General features: G+C 33.0%; 1 protein-coding gene across 10 annotated transcripts in view; it reads left to right on the top strand.

Annotated features, from left to right (window-relative positions):
- Positions 1 to 16,858, top strand: part of LOC135200295 (ankyrin repeat and sterile alpha motif domain-containing protein 1B-like) — a 262,918-nt gene that overhangs the window by 115,253 nt on the left and 130,807 nt on the right. For 9 of the 10 annotated variants that reach the window (XR_010311251.1, XM_064228797.1, XM_064228795.1 and 6 more), the window contains 5 exons: positions 2,100 to 2,371; positions 2,948 to 3,041; positions 3,597 to 3,729; positions 6,852 to 7,031; positions 10,600 to 10,867. Coding sequence is in view for 9 of the 10 variants with exons in the window: in XM_064228797.1 (XP_064084867.1) it covers positions 2,100 to 2,371; positions 2,948 to 3,041; positions 3,597 to 3,729; positions 6,852 to 7,031; positions 10,600 to 10,867 (947 nt within the window). In the remaining variant the exon portion in view is untranslated. The remainder of the gene's footprint in view (positions 1 to 2,099; positions 2,372 to 2,947; positions 3,042 to 3,596; positions 3,730 to 6,851; positions 7,032 to 10,599; positions 10,868 to 16,858) is intronic. The other variant, XM_064228801.1, reaches the window with a different exon arrangement.

Raw genomic sequence — 16,858 nt, 5'->3', positions numbered from 1 at the left:
TAAGTCCTCAGTACAAAAGAGATGATCTTGTTTGGAAAGTTAGATGTGAACTTTTATGATCTAAGTTGATTTCGAGTTTCTATAGTCAAGTTAATCTGGAACCAATGTTTTCAAGTTAATGATGATTTTATATACATTATGTGTATATATAATATATATATTATATATATCATACATACAACATACATACACTACATATATAATATAGTATATAAAGAGAGACAAAAAGGCAAACACAAAGGGAGTGAGAGGCATTAAATCTCATATTTGTAGAGTTCCATGTATGGATAGAGAGAGAGAGAGAGAGAGAGAGAGAGAGAGAGAGAGAGAGAGAGAGAGAGAATGTCATCTCTTCCCCTCTTCTCTTTCGTCTCCTATCATTAGTGTGGCTCTCCCACTTCTGAGAGAGGGGAACTCTGTGCAGAAGTGAAATTTAGAATATGATTTGATTGACGTATGATGAGTATTGAAATAGATGGGAGATGAGATGGAAAGAAGAGAAGTGGGGGGAAGATAAGATAAGAGAAGGCTTTGTTAAGGGAGGTTGGCAGGAAGAGTAAGGAGAGGCTGGTAGGGTGTTAACTATATGCAAGCGAATCATTTGTTGGGAAGAATCTTGTGTCACGTTCCTGGAATTCAGGGAAGATGCATTTAAACTGAAAATATTTGCAGTTTTAATGGGGCTTTTCTGCAGGAGGAGTTTGCTTTGGTTTTTTTTTTTTCACTAAGGTGAGAACTTGGTTTTGTCGATGAGTTCAAGGAACCTCTCTCTCTCTCTCTCTCTCCTCTCTCTCTCTCGTCTCTCTCTTTCTCTCTCCTCTCTCTCTCTCTCCCACCTCCATCTCTCTCTCTCTCCTCTCTGTATTTGTATATATTGTGTATATATATATATATAGATATATATATATATATATATCTATATATATATATACCTACATATATATATATAATATATATTATATAATAAATTATATATTATATATAAATTTTATTTTTTTTTATATATATATCTTATATATATAGATTATATATATACTATACATATACAATATGTATTGAGATCATACATACACAAACATAAATATTCAGTTAATTCCAGACATACATTTCACTATGATCCCCATCACCATCACGAACTTTCTCATACCATAAACCTTGTATTTCAATTAATGTAATGTTGTACTCTCGTAATTCACACAGTTGCCTCTTCAACCTTAATGTTATCTAGATATACAGTGTTTCTCTCACTTATTCTTTTGGATTCTTTCCTTTATGTAGGCTTACCCTATACATTTTGGCCAGCTAATCAGTCACACTTTCACCACTAAACCACAGCATCTCACTTGTAACCCATCAATTAATATATGTATTGTCATCTATCCAACTTTCAGATTCTTACTTGCTTTCATTACACTCTCAACTGTCACTTCCATTATTAGCATTATTAAATAGGCATTTTCTGCGTATTATTATATACATACGTACAGGATACGTAAAACTTAGAAATCGTTACAAGAAATCTGGTTATTAATTAAGGTATTTAGATTTTTTAAATAGATTACTTTAGCTCAGTTTAGATATTTTTCTATGGAAGGAAGATCACACTTGTACCTCAGAAGTTCAAAACACCAGCAACAGTAAATATATGTGATGAGATTTGACCACTTCCCATTAATTTTGTAGATCACAGTATCACCACCAACAAATATTTTGATAAAAGGCTGCATCTGAGGCTAAGATCCCTCTAGTTTGGGACAGATTTTCCTCAAGCTGGCAAATCAAAGTTATAATTATTATTTTGGGTGTTATTTTGCTTATTTATTTTTATTTAATAAGTATGTACTTTGCTTTTCCTTGTTGAAAATAACAATAGAAAATAGTTTAACAGACCATTGAGTTGAAATTTTCATCTCTCACACAACTGACCTGTCAGTGTGTAAGAAATTTAGGATTACCATGCAAGCCATGTGATTTAATGCTGTACTATCTAACACATTTTCAGAAGGTTAAAGCAAGCTTCTAAAAAATATTTAGTAAGGAAAAGCTAACAGGTCACGTAAATCAGGTGAATAGGCTAAATGGTAATGTGTCTTTTTCAGAACAAAGGTGGTGAGACTGCACTGCACTGCGCAGCTCAGTATGGGCATACTGAGGCAGCGCAGCTGCTTGTTGCAAGGGGAGGTGATCCAACTATACCGAACCAGCAGGCTGAGACAGCCATGGATTTAGCTGCTCAGTATGGTCGTTTGAATACAGTTGAGTTGCTTGTGAGAGCCCATCCAGACCTCTTACGCCCTTATACTGCAGCGGCTGCGTCCGCAGCTGTCTTTCCACACACACCCCTTCACCGAGCTTCTAGGAATGGCCATAGGTTAGTATTCTGTAGATAATCTTTTTTATTTATTTTCTTACTACTGTATTTGTAATATAACTATATTAAAGCTAAGATGGTTGTACAGTACCCTCAACCCCAACCTTCATAATTTCACATCATGCAGCCTTCTGTAGGCTAATATTGTACCAAGCTTTTTATCTTTTTTTTTATTTCTTTTTTGAATTCTTGTTCATGTATTATAGAACAAGTTAGTGTTTCAGATTGCATACTAACTGTTGTATAGTAAGTAACTTGTGGCTGTCTTGCTTGATGTTGAGCTTCATTATGACCTATTAATACTCAAACCTTTTTCTTAGGTCGTGTCAGTTTCCAAAGGCATTTTTAGATTACGCAAGCAATCATGCTATTTTTTTTCCTTAATGTATATTTGAGTAACCCTTTTTTTATCCTTTGCAGTATTACTCTCACTGTATTTCTTCACTAACCTCACTACCAATTTCCCTTTTGTTTTATTCTTTCCTCACACCGTATGTGCATAAACCAACCTACCGAATTTTGTGACGCCATCCGAACGGAACTGTATTGATGTGGTGACCTTAAATAACACTACAGAGAAGTGGTTAAGTTCCTGTTGGCGCACGGTCACCATGTCAATGTTAGAACGGGCCAGGGTGCACCCCTTCACGAGGCAGCGCTTTGTGGAAAGGTATGAATGTTAGGATATTTTTGATGAACTGTGATCTTTCTAGTCTGCAGTGGTTTGTGATTTCATGAACTACACATACATCTTCATTTGCTAGTCCCATCCTCTTCATTTGGTATTTGTAACATCACATATTGGTATATAGTTTTACAACCTTAAAGTAAAGCTATAGAATATTGAACAGTGGTTGTATAGTGATACTGTATGTTTTGTGTTAAGTTCCTGATTGTATGTCATAGACTTTGTGCACCTGTGATATTGTTTTCTTTATCTTGTTTGAATTTTTAATGGGAATTATTGTATATAATATAATTTTTTTTGTTTGGTGCAGAATGGATAAACATTTTTAGTGCTGAAGAATTTTTTATCCTAATTCTATATTGTCAAGTATTTCAAAGTAATGCATAAGATAGATATAGATCTTGGTCCAGCATTCCTCTCCAAAATTTTAATGCTTCTTTAATTATTATTACGGTTTCATTCATTTTTGCTATTTTTTTATACTAAAACCAGCAAGATGAATTGTATAACTCAGATTTTGTCATGCTTTCATATCAGGTGGATGTCGTTCGAGTGTTATTAGAAGCTGGAGCTGATACAGAAGTGCGCGACGATAATGGCCGAACTGTCTTAGATACCATATCTCTCATCAATACTCCAGTAACCCAGGAAATTACCAACCTTATTAAGTGTAAGAGAGACTTTTTATTGGACCTTTTTATGTTTTCTTCTGGACAGTATATAAAATGGTCAAGATAATAAATGTAAGACATTTCAAGTAGATTCAGATTTATTGATTGCTTGGCATTTTGAAGTTTCTTACCCTTGGTAGTTAGTTGTTTTTATTTTTGTTATCAGGTTATATGTAGTCATCCTTCACATGACAAAATAACACAGTAGTAATAGTCGTTTGTACTCAAAATTATTATTTTCTGTGGTGTATAGTTCTTGATTTTTTGGTCAAAGATTGTCTTCTCACACTATAGAGCTCCTGTAAATCAGCTTGAACTCAAATCAGATATGATTGGTAACAAGACAATGTTTTATTTCAAACTTACAGTTAGGAAGCCAGTCTATACAGGTACTTGATATTACAGTGAACCCCTGTATTTGCAGTGGATGCAAATAGCTAGAATTCGCGAATACTTAGAGAACCGCTACGAAAATGCATAAAACTGCCTATTTTGTTAGTTCAAACTCAGAAAACTCCACCAAAGATGCTTATATCTGGGTTTTTAGATAGTTTTATCACAAAAAGTGCATTTAATCATGAAATTGATATGAAAATACAGTAATTTGTGGATATTTCTCATAGAAAAATACAGTGAATATGCAAATTTCCTGTGAATAATGGGTAGATATGGTCCATAGAGAGATCCGTGAATATGTGAGTCTGTGAATATCAAGAACGCAAATACAGGGGGTCCGCTATATTTAGATAGACTACTGTTCCCATTTTTTGAAGTCTATCTCAGAGATATTTTAAAATAACCGTTCACATGATTTTGCTTTAAAGTCACAAAAACACTGTTACAGTGTGATACCTTGTGAATCACCATATCCTACGTCCTCAAAATCTCTTTGGAAAATTATTTCATTAGCTGAAAGCTTAGTGGCTGTAGTTGACTATGCACATAGTACATAAAAAATTGGGATTAAAATAACATTATTTAGAGGTGTCTTCCTCATGAATTTAGTTCTGTATTTAGGGCAAGCTTGCTATCTGCTAGGTAGAAAAGTTATCAGTTTTAGGTATTACATCTTTGCAAATTACGGTATTAAAACAGTGCCTTTTCACTTTTGTAACTTGGTGCAGTAACTGGTTAACTCGAGACATTACAGTTTTTAATAGGAGGCATAGTATCCACTTAATATTAAGCTTATTCTATTTTAGAGATGGAATGATTACACTGGTGGTAAATGTGGATCACCATATTTTTTTTAATGTACTGATGCATACAGGAACCCAAATCATATTATCCTTTGACATCATGCTTCTGCTTCAGTATTTTGAAATCATGATTCTTTGCCATTCCAACATAAAAATTTCAACATCATTGTTTACAAGCACTTGAAAATTTTGCTGCTGTTGAAAGAAAGAGAGAAATATTGCAAAGGCAAATTGGGCTGTTGTTTTCACATGGTAGTTGAATTTTGAAACTATTGTACAATGGAAGAGGGGATATTGTCATGAATTTTATGTGTCAAGAACTTTGCATATTGTCAGTAACTTTGAATTATGTGAGGACTGTAATGTCTCTGTGCTTTTAGATTAATTGATTTCATAGAATAAAATTTATGTTTAGGCATGAGCAAGATGAATTATAGTTCATGTATTTTTATTTCTTATTTAACTTGTCCATTTAATGTTTGTTACATGCCAGCTCTGTTTATGGTAAATAACCCTCATGATCCTATCCACATGTACAAAGAATGTCTATCAGTACTAACTATTAAAAGATTTTTTTTTAAGTTTCCAAACATATATCAACAAGTAATGCCATATTTTGTATGTAAATAATTTAGGCAAATTTTGAGAGATTCAGGTGACTGGTTAATGTATCATTATCTTCTTATTGTTTGGCGGAAAATCTTAAATATGAATTTTACAAGTAGGGTTTCATTGTAAAATGGTGGTGATTCTTTAAACAGAATCCATGATTTTTTGGTTGTGAATGATGGCTACATGTATATGAATATAAATAGAAGTATTTTAATCTCAGGGCATAATTATAATTCATAGCATGTACAGTATGACTTAGTTACAGGTACAGTAAACTTTTTTGTAGGTGTCAATTCAGCATCATTTGTTTCACTTTTTGTAGCTTTTAATGAGGCCTTGTTGTGTAGTTTTAATTTTGTTGTGTTAGCCATGTAATTGATTTAATTATTTTTTTCCTAATTTAAAATTTTTTTATAGTTACTTTAAAGCATGAATAGGAATTTTTAGTTCAAGCTTCTCATGGATCTCACAAAACTACTGAATGTACATGTCATTACAGTACTACTTGATAATTTCACCTCACAGATTACACAACAGTATATAGGTCAAGCTTTTTGCTCTTCTTTGCCTGAAATATTCACCACAGCAGCAGCTGCTGTGGAAAGGATTGAGAAACTAGTTACATTATTACAACTACCAATACAGAACCACAGTGGCTACATGGCATATGAATATAGAGAAGCACTCCAGGAAAGGTGAAAAGAAAATTTGAAAACCCCAAGGTTTTGTCCACTTTTCAAGATGTGATCCAGACATGATCACAGTTACTGTGATCATGTCTTAAAAAGTAGATGGAAGCTCATTGTCTTCAAATTTTCCTTTCATCTTCCCAAGAGTGCTTCTATATTACTACATACAACTAGTTGATGTGTACATGACTTAACTTCAGTGTCACTGAAAACCCCCCCAGACTTGCTTAAATCAGTATACTGCACACTGATAAAGGATGAAATATACTTATAGATGAAGTTCAGTTGCACATGCTTGAATCAATGTTAATTAAATTTTTCTTGGTTTAAGAGCTGTATGTTTTACCATTGTTAAGTGTATAATTTTAAGGGCTGCTGTACAAATACATTGTTAGCATGTTCCAGTGTTCAAGACTCATAAAGGTTATGGTTAAGCAAGAACTGTGCTTTGCCAGGAGCTCTATGAGCTGTCAATGTATCCCTATACAGTACTGTGAGAAAAAGTGCACACAGACACACATATACACAGACCATATCAAAATAACATCACCTCAGCCAGTGGTCCTAGTTCCTGCATGCTTTGCTGTTGTGTCCCTGATCATGTATGCCCATGCAATGCAGGCCATGGGCAGCTGATCAACCTGGATGATGATGATGATGAAGTTGAAGGTGCAGGAGACCCACCTTCTTGGCCTCCCCCTGTTTGGCCACCACCCAACTTACCTCCCATACCTACGCCTGCGGACTTAGGTTCACCTTATGAAAATGTTCTCATTCCAACAATCCTGCGGCGAGAACCAGGTACAGTATTATATTGTGAGAACACAGTTGTATAATCACAATTCAGTCACAATTCACTGTTATTCATATATTGTATTGAAAGAAATTTAGGTTACATAGTGTAATGCTAAGGTTATGTCTACTTTAGTATAAATGATTATGAAACATTTCTGGTGTATTGTGGTGCACATATTTACTGCAGCGTATAACAAATACTGTACGTATAATAAAGCTGCCCGCCTTTGTGTTTAAATAACAACCTGGTTAAGTGTTATGAGAAAGCTGGGGCAATGAATAATGTATGAAGAGTGGTGATATAATAGTTAATACATTTAATGCCTGTGATACTCAGTCTTAGCACCGCTACTATGTTTGATGGAGATTATGTTGGAAAATTACAAATTAGTATACTGTACTAGTGGTACTTTATCAGTAATCACTCATTATTATAGCTCTCTTTTGTTATGGTTAAATTTTTATGATTTTGTTCACATTAATACTTTCATGTGGCATCATTAGATTGTAAGCTTATAAACAATATTGACAGACTACACTGTAGTAATTTAAGGTGCATAATTTCACGTTTGAACATAGTAGTTTTAAAGCTGGTTTGAATTTATATTGTTCACACCAAATCTTTAATTAGCTCAACTTGTAGATGCCTTTGGTGAAGTGGAATTCAGCTTCTTAGTTTTCCAATGCAATTTGAAAATGTGCTTAGTAAAAGTTATCTGGGTGTTTATATTTTGTAGCTTTGGTAAATTGTTCATTGTAGTTATGCATGATTAAACTGATATAATTGTGTTGCCAGTTTTGTAAAATGATAAGAGGCTGCTATAAGTATTGCATATTTTATATTAAAGTACTGTACACTACAATCTGAAAATTATCCTCCTTTTTTTGTGAGAAAGGGATATGGTCTAAAATAACCTTGATTTTTTTTCTGTGCTAGCTTTGGTATATTTTACCTTGAAGGTTTATATTTTGTTATTTCATTAGATATTTCAGTGCTGAAAACCAAGAAGGGATATCATTACTTTTATTAGTTTTTAAGCTGTTGGGATCCAAAGGAATTTATTGGTCTTGTTTTCAGTACTTTTTAGTCATTTATCAGATATAGAATGATTTTTTATTATGAAGGTATACATGTCGGGCAAACAGGAATTCATGTCCAGAAATAGTAGTCATACTTATTTAACTCCATCTCATCTTGGTGTACACAATGAGAGTAAAATTAAGATGTACAGTAAGTGTTATGCTAAAAAAGAAATGATTATGTATGTGAAGCCTCACCACCAGTGTAGTCACAAATTAAGGGAATATGAGAAAGGGGCATACGTGGACATGTGTACGTACTCAAATCCACTGACTGATGTCCCACCAAGTAAAGGTGGTGTCAGTCAGTTTTAAACTACCAGCAAAATAATTACAATGTACAGTATGGTAATCTTTTTAAAGCTAAATGGATCAAATTCACAAAAGCAGTTTCCTGAACAGTTTCACCCACCATCTCTCAACATTTTCCCTTCTAATCTGTTTAGCAGTATTTTTGGTGCAGGTGTAGTTGCCAAAATTGAGTGAAAAGGCTTTTGTGAAACATGAACATGTAAAATATCAATGGAACATGAAAATATGGTAGTTTTAACAGAACATTATGGGAAACTCATCATTAATTTCATTGAAGGAAATTCAACATTTTGAATTCTACCTTTCTTGTTAAATTACCATCCAGTTTTCATATTCTTAACTTCCATCGATTTTGCTAGCACCTGCTCAAGCAACATGCTCCTTTAGAAGGATACAAGACGTGTCTTGTTTACTATGTATATCCATTTAGCTGATTATCATGGCTTTTTCCTGTTAGTATAGCTAAATGCAATTGATTTTAAATAAGTCAGGGAAATTCCTTTGACCTATAAGGTGATAGGCCAGTATTTTGGTATGGAGTCTTTCCCTTTGCATCACTAACTCTTGTAGAGTTTGACCTTCACTATATCTTTTAATATTTTTTTAGTAGTACTTCTAACTCAGACTCCCAAGACTGTAGATTGAGAGAGACTTTTGCCACTCCTTTTCGAGCTTTGCAAATTGCCACTCAGGTTCTGTCAACCTCTGGTGACCCTACCATCTTTGTTGATAATGTAAGAGAACAAGACAAACTGGCAATAAAGAGATTTTTACCATCTAGTTGGCAACTTGAGTTTTGATGTCATTAAGTATGTCTTTTACTTCCAAGAAGTACAGTGTAATCTCTGGTTCTTACTTGTTCAGATACACTTCCATTCTACACCAAGTGGAATCAGTTGAACCTAAGAGGAACTTACACACTTAAAGCAGTTACAACTTGATGTTCCCCCTAGGGAGGGAAGTACTACTTTTTACCATTAATCACCAGCTACATTACACTTGTTGTTGGTTTTCCTAACACCATTCCTGTGACCCTTATTTTTTCTTGAATTTCCCCAAATAGAAGCTAGTAGGTGGCACAAAAGCAGCTTTTCCTAAGTCAGGACTGTAAACACTATTTTAGTTTCCAGAAAAGCAGATCATTGGATTGCCTATTTTTGTTGAAGGTAGGGGTGTCTTTCCTTGAGTGCAACCTTTGTATCATGAAAAGCCCTATGATGTATATGAGGAAATGATTAGTTGCCCACTGATTTCAATTTTCACCACCCCATAGAATTCATCCCTCACAAGAGTTAGTGGTCGCACTTTTACAAAGATACTGATGGTAAAGCATACATTCAAGGATTATTTTGCAAAAGTTGCAATGTATTTGCACAAGAAATTACTTCTTTCTTCAAATTTAAGGATTTAAACAAAGAATACTCTCAATATGTAGTACATTATGATCCAGATATAAGTAGTACAATAATTCAGTATTCTTTGAGAAGAATGCATAGGTTGTTTCAATGTTAGTCAATGGTTTTTATAATGAGACAGTAAAAACTGTCCATGGACTTATAGAAATATAATAAGTTTGTGAGTGTAATGATACATGCCTGTCATCTTTTTTAGTCTTGTTATCTAGATAGGTGTTTTTTATAAGCTTCTTTCTTTCCCTCTTGTCTTTCTTGTCAGAAGAAAGAGCTGCATTGTGAAACTTCTGTATACTTTGTAATTAATTAAACAATATTTAGTAGGTATGGATTTTATGTTATAGATTGGTCCAAAGGTTCAAACCTTGTGATTAAGGCATTGTGCATACATTAGTATTTACAGGAAAAAATTTAAGCTTTCCAACTTTTTAGGTAATTATGTTTTATAAAAAGAATAAAGCTGTTATTTGGTATAAAGCATAAAAAACTATGATTAAGAACATGTTTTAATATTAAATTGGTGATTTAAATTCATAAGCAAAATTGTGTCGGGTATTTTACCGGTAGAGTACATGTTCTTTACTTTCTATCATGTGACGTCTTCATAACCCCGACTGTCCATGCTTCTCGTGGAGTTCAGTTAATCAGATTGAGAAATTTAAATCAGGAATCTTTTAATGGTTCTAAACTTGTTATTTGAGTAGGGCCTATTTATTGCAAGGTTTTTTCTTTCATTTTTTATTACATAGTACTTTCACGTTTATTTGTAGATGGAGAGAGTTGTAGGTTACCTGATAGAGCTAGCAGTAGAGCTTCAGATCGAGAAAGCAGAGCTTCAGACCGTGAAAGTCGCACCTCGGACAAAGAAAGTCGCACATCTGATAGAGAAAGTCGATTATCCGATAGGGATGGTCGAACATCAGTTGCCAGTAGAGTCTCAGAAGCAACGTCTGATTGGTCAATATATGATGTGCCACCTCCACCAAAAACTGTATCCAGTGATCGAGGCTCTATATCGTATCGAAGTCAAAATTCTGAGTAAGTACTGAAAATTTTCTAATACAGGCAGTTCCCGGTTATCGGCAGGGGTTCTGTTCCAATGGCCTGATGATAAGCGGAAATTGCTGATAACCGAAAATCAGCCATTTACAGCGCAGATAACCAGATTTTGGTGTTGATAACTGGTCAATGGTGTGTCTGTTAGGTATGTATCGACACCATAACTCTATTATGGATTGCCAATAACTGAGTCCGCTGATAACTGTGGACTGCCTGTATATTGTTACCACTGTTGTGCATTATGTAGTGCAGAACTTGAGATTATAGTTGATTCAATATTGTTATTGTCGGCTATTTGCTTGAAGATATGTGTTAAAATGATATATCAGTAGGTTTAGCGCCTAAAGTAATGCGTATATATAGTATCACTAGGTAAATATTTTGGGGGTAAGGTTACAGTGGTATCCATGTCAGCATTGTCTCCACTATAACAACCTTTTAAAGTACACCATCTAATCTTGGGCCCAGCCACAAATATTTGCAATTTTCTCTTCTCATTTTTTCTTTTAAACTTTACTGCTATATAGGTAATCCCCTGTACCAGATAAGATTGCAATACCAGATAGATGTATTAAATGATATGAACAGTTTCATATTCCTTTAAGATTAATTCCTTTTCAGCATCAATATTAACAACAAAAGACAAAACTTGCAGTCAGTGCATATACTGTAACTCACCAATATAACGGATTAAAGTGTCCGAGCCTACACTGTTATAAAAGAAACTCCGATATATTGTTGTATATATATACTGAAAAGTAATCATTTGCAAAAGTTAAACAGTACAACTATATATTTTATAATAGTAATGGCTTAAATAAAGGTAGTTTTGCTTGCTATATCCAATTACAGTGTATTGCAAGTATTATTATCATATTGGTGCTGTAGTACAGAATATAAATGTCACCTTATGCCATTTGCATTTGATATTGTTTACATTCTCAAAATCACAGCAAATTGAGTTACTAAGAGACATCTTCATTGCCATTAGTAGTTGCTAAAAGAAATATAATCCAGATACTTTTTCTTGTAAATTAACAAAGTTAGGTTTAAAATGTGCACATTACTTGACTTTGTAAGCAGTAATTGGGATTTTGCAAGTTCTTGACATCACTTTCGTTTTATTCAGCCTCTGCTATAATCTGCAGCTATAATTTATGGGTATTCTTCCTTAAGTTCTCCATTGCATGAAGGATGAATGAAAATGTATTTTATTTATTCTAATAGAAGTCACCATGAGAATTGGCAGGGTTTAACAACTTGTCATCTTTAATGCAATTCTTAATAAATACTTTATATTTATCGTAAATGACATCAGCAATTAGCTGTTTCTCAACTTGGTTATGTCAGTTCAGGTTTACAATCGCTTCATACGCAATTCTATCAACTGGGATTTTTTAGTGGAGGATGGAAGAGCATCATAACTACTGTATTACAGTGGACCCCCTGTATTCGCGTTCTCCGGATTCGCGGACTCACACATTCACGGATTTCTCTCAGGAACGTTTCCCCGCATCATTCGCGGAAAATTCGCATATTTGCGGTATTTTTATATGAGAAATATCCACAAATTCCTGGGTTTTTATATCAGTTTCATCATGAAATGCACTTTTTGTGATAAAACTATTAAAAAAACCAAGTATAAAAATTTTTAGAGGGTTTTTCTTGAGTTCAGCATTTTTATAGGGGTTCCAACTATGCGCTGGTTCTAACTATTCACGGGGGGGTCTGGTAAACGTCCTGTACAGATAATGATATATATATATATATATATATAATATATATATATATATATATATATATATATATATCTTATATATATATATATATTATATATATATATATATATATATATATATATATATGTAGATACTATATATATATATATATATATAGATATATATATATATCATATTATAATTTTTATATATATATTATATATTATATATTATATATTAATATATATATATAATATATATATATATATATATATATATATATATACTAGTATTATATATATATATATTATATTATATATATATATATATATATATATATATATTATATAATATATTTATATATATATTATATATATCTATATATATTATATATATATATATATACATCACAGTGGAACCTCGGTTTTCGTACATAATCTGTTCCGGAACCTCCCACAAAGTCCGAAACGTACGAAAACTCAGACAATAAATCCCATAAAGAATCATGTAAATACGCACAATTAATGCATTCCAGACCCCCCAAAATATTTTTTTAAAATATATTTTATAAGTAATAAACACAATTTTACATACAGAAAACAATGAGAAATAAATATAAATGAATAATGAAATGAATAATGAACATTAAACATCACTTTTACCTTTATGGAAGACTTTTTAGCATATGGAAGACAGAGAGAATGGGAGGAGGAGGAAGAGAGGTTATTATTTGGAAGGAGAATCCCCCTCTAGAAGGATTTCAGGTATCAAGGACCTATCTGTGGTTACTTGTCTTCAGTTTTTTATTGGCACTACCTGGAGTTACTTCCCTTCCTTGGTTTCTCTTGAGAGTCACTGGACCCGTGTTGCACAACAAAACTGTCCAGAGACATTTGTTTCTGGCGTCTCTTTAAAATTTGATTAAAATGGAACACGGTATTGTCATTAAAGATGTTGGAGAGACATATTAAACATCTTTGTTGGGATGATAATTCTCCACCAAATCTTTTAGATCACTCCACTTTGCAAACATTTCCTTAATCTGTGAAGTAGGCACATTATGTATGCCTGTTTGCTTTCTGAATTTTTAAAACCATTCTCTATCTTGCATTAAATTCACTAACAGCAGCACTAGTAGTCATTTTCTTAGTGTGATCGGCATGCAACATTCTCCAACACTTTACTACGAGTTCTTTCTTAAACTCTATAGTGTTTTTTTGCCATTTTTACAGAAGGGCTGGGACTTGAAACTTTCTTTGGCCCCATGATAGCTTATTTAGCAGTTGCACTCGAATAAAAGAGCACAAAAAACAACGAACAGAATGGTGGGCCCTGGAAGGAGCATTTCCGAGTGTACAAAATCCTAGGAAACGTACAAAACCCTAGACTAAAATTTCGGAAAAAGTCTATGAAATCCTAGGTTCCCCACTGTGAGAGAGATAGATAGATATGAGATAGATAGATAGATAGATAGATAGATAGATAGATAGATAGATAGATAGAGAGATAGATAGATAGATATATATATTATCATATATATATATATATTATATATATATAATCAATATATATATATATATATATATATATATCTATATATATATATATATAATATATATATATATATATATATATATATATATATATATATATATATATATATATATATATATATATTATATATATACAACAGTTGGTTACCTCAGGATGGAAATTAATCCGTTCCAAGGCGGCCTTCATAACCTGAGCTATTCGTATCTTGAACCGCATTTTACATGTAAATTCCCTAATTCGTTCCAAGCCCTACAAAACACCAGTAAATTTTATAATAAATCTTAACTTGACCAATGAATGACAATGAAATACAACAATTTGGACCATTCAGAACTACCTAACTTAAGATTGTACTACATAGTACCTGTAAATAAAGAAAGTATATTAGTGTACATGATGTTCAAGAAATACTGTATGTACATACATACGTATGTAGTTAAAGTAAAATGTGGAACCTTAACCTTTCGAGTGAGGCTATCTCCGAAAGTGAAACACTTTAACAAATGGCACAATACCTTAACACTTAACTTTACAAAAAACTTAAAGTTAAATTTCTTTTTTATTTGTCTTTTTTTTATTTTTACATTTTTTTTACTTTTTTGTACTTTACTTTTTTTTTTTTTTTTTTTAACAAAATTTCAATTTCTTCACCACTTTCACTTTGTTTTTTGTAGTATCACTTGGTTCTTCCTGTTTGCTTACTCCTTAGTTGTTTTTTGTAGTATCACTTGGTTCTTCCTTTTTGCTTACTCCTACTAAAGGTGTCTTTAAAAAATAACTATCCAAGGAAGATTGCTTCTGCCTGCTTTTGACAATGTTCCTGAAACGACTCCGGCAAATGTCATCGAACGGCGCAAGTATACGACCTGTGTAAGCCTTTTCGGTGGTGTGTGTTTTCTACAAATGATTGAACCTTATGAAAAGCATACAGCATCAAGCCAGAGTTTCCTCCATGAAGAATTCAAGGTTCGCCTCGAAACCTCCTGCCAAGCTTGATCGATGAGTCTGATGTATTGTTACGATATCAAAATGCTCCTTCCAAAATTCACGCATCTCTTGAAAAGATGTTTTGTATACAGCTTCTTGAAATTCAATATCACTTGCTGGTCCATGTATTAGGACTTGTGCCTATATGATAAGGCGCCCTATGATGTAATGTTAGACTAGCGATAATCTATACGCTAAGTCGGTTGGTATTGCACTTCCATCTTCAATGGAGTGTCTGGGGTTTTGTAGATCACTTACGAAGTCGGTATTATCATGGTTCGGTGAGGTTCTTGTAGAAAACACAAGGTATAAAAAAGTATATTCTTCTGAAGTTTTACATGATGAAGATCAAGATATGATCGTACAAGTCTTCTATGACGATAGCTTGATCGCTTCTGCCAATGATGATGGCTAATCCTATTCCTCTACATGATAAAGCTTAGGTAAAGAGGTACAGGTCTTCTAATGACGATCACTAACTCTGTTCTGCCTGTCTACCATCTCTGTTACAAGTTATGAAGGAACAGACAGTAGTTCGAACATATGAACATACATACAATGACATGGTTTCATACGAACACACAATCGAATGAGACACGCTACAGATCACGTAGGCCGTTTGAATAATAGGTCGGGGTAGTTGTCTCAAGCAGGGAGCTTGGACTAATGTTTATAAACAATTGAATGACTACAGGTGACGGCATGTTTATCTTAGCTTACATACTTATTGTATACGTCATCTTTAGCGTCTCTAGTCTGATCACATTCCTGCAAGCAATCTGGTTGACCTCTTTAGTTTTTAGACTTTATATATATGGACTAACATTCCTATTTTATTATGTAAACACTTACATTAGCTCGGTCAGCTACCAAAACCAAAACCAACTACTGAATATTACTCAAACTTGACTTGCATTTGACTTATAGGAGTGTGATACAGACACTATGTGAATATATATATATAGTAAATAAAAAATTCATTGTGTACATGAATTGATTCAAGTAATAAATATAAAACAATGATATTGGTAAATAATAGTGATCACGGATATATAATGATACAGTTTTTCACTTCATCTCTTTAAGATACTTATGCTACAGAAAATACTAATGTACTCTGATAATTGCATAGAATGAAGATTAACATGATAAAAATCATATTTTAACTGATAAAAAATTTCATATATGAATTGATAAAATTATTAATGATTATGCTGATTGATTCGTTGATTTTTATGCTAACTGTTAGGTATCTGATTCATTAATCAATATACTAACTCATAAATACCTGCAGATATTGGTAAGATAAAAGGTAACGGATTGATTATAGGCTACCTGATTTGTTTATACATATGTATATGGATTCATATAATTATGATTTAATATATGTGCACTTTAAATAGATTCCTATTGCGTACACGCAAAGATATATTTAGATTCTGTTATTTATGATCATCTATAATAAGAGATTCCTATTGCGTACACGCAAAGATATATTTAGATTCTGTTATTTATGATCATTATATATATAGGATACATGATACTTTTATATATATAGGATACATTGATACTTTATATATATAGATACATGACCGAGTTATACTACTTCACTTTTAACTAGCTTTCGAACCACTTTTCGTCCATTACACAGTTCCAGACACCACCTATAGCCAATTGAAACGGCCTTTTTTTCAATGGTTAAAACAAGGGG

This window comes from Macrobrachium nipponense, chromosome 26 (assembly GCF_015104395.2).
Source record: "Macrobrachium nipponense isolate FS-2020 chromosome 26, ASM1510439v2, whole genome shotgun sequence".
Lineage (NCBI taxonomy): Eukaryota > Metazoa > Arthropoda > Malacostraca > Decapoda > Palaemonidae > Macrobrachium > Macrobrachium nipponense.
Note: the sequence above shows the minus strand (reverse complement) of the source record. Positions and strands in the feature narration are given on the sequence as shown.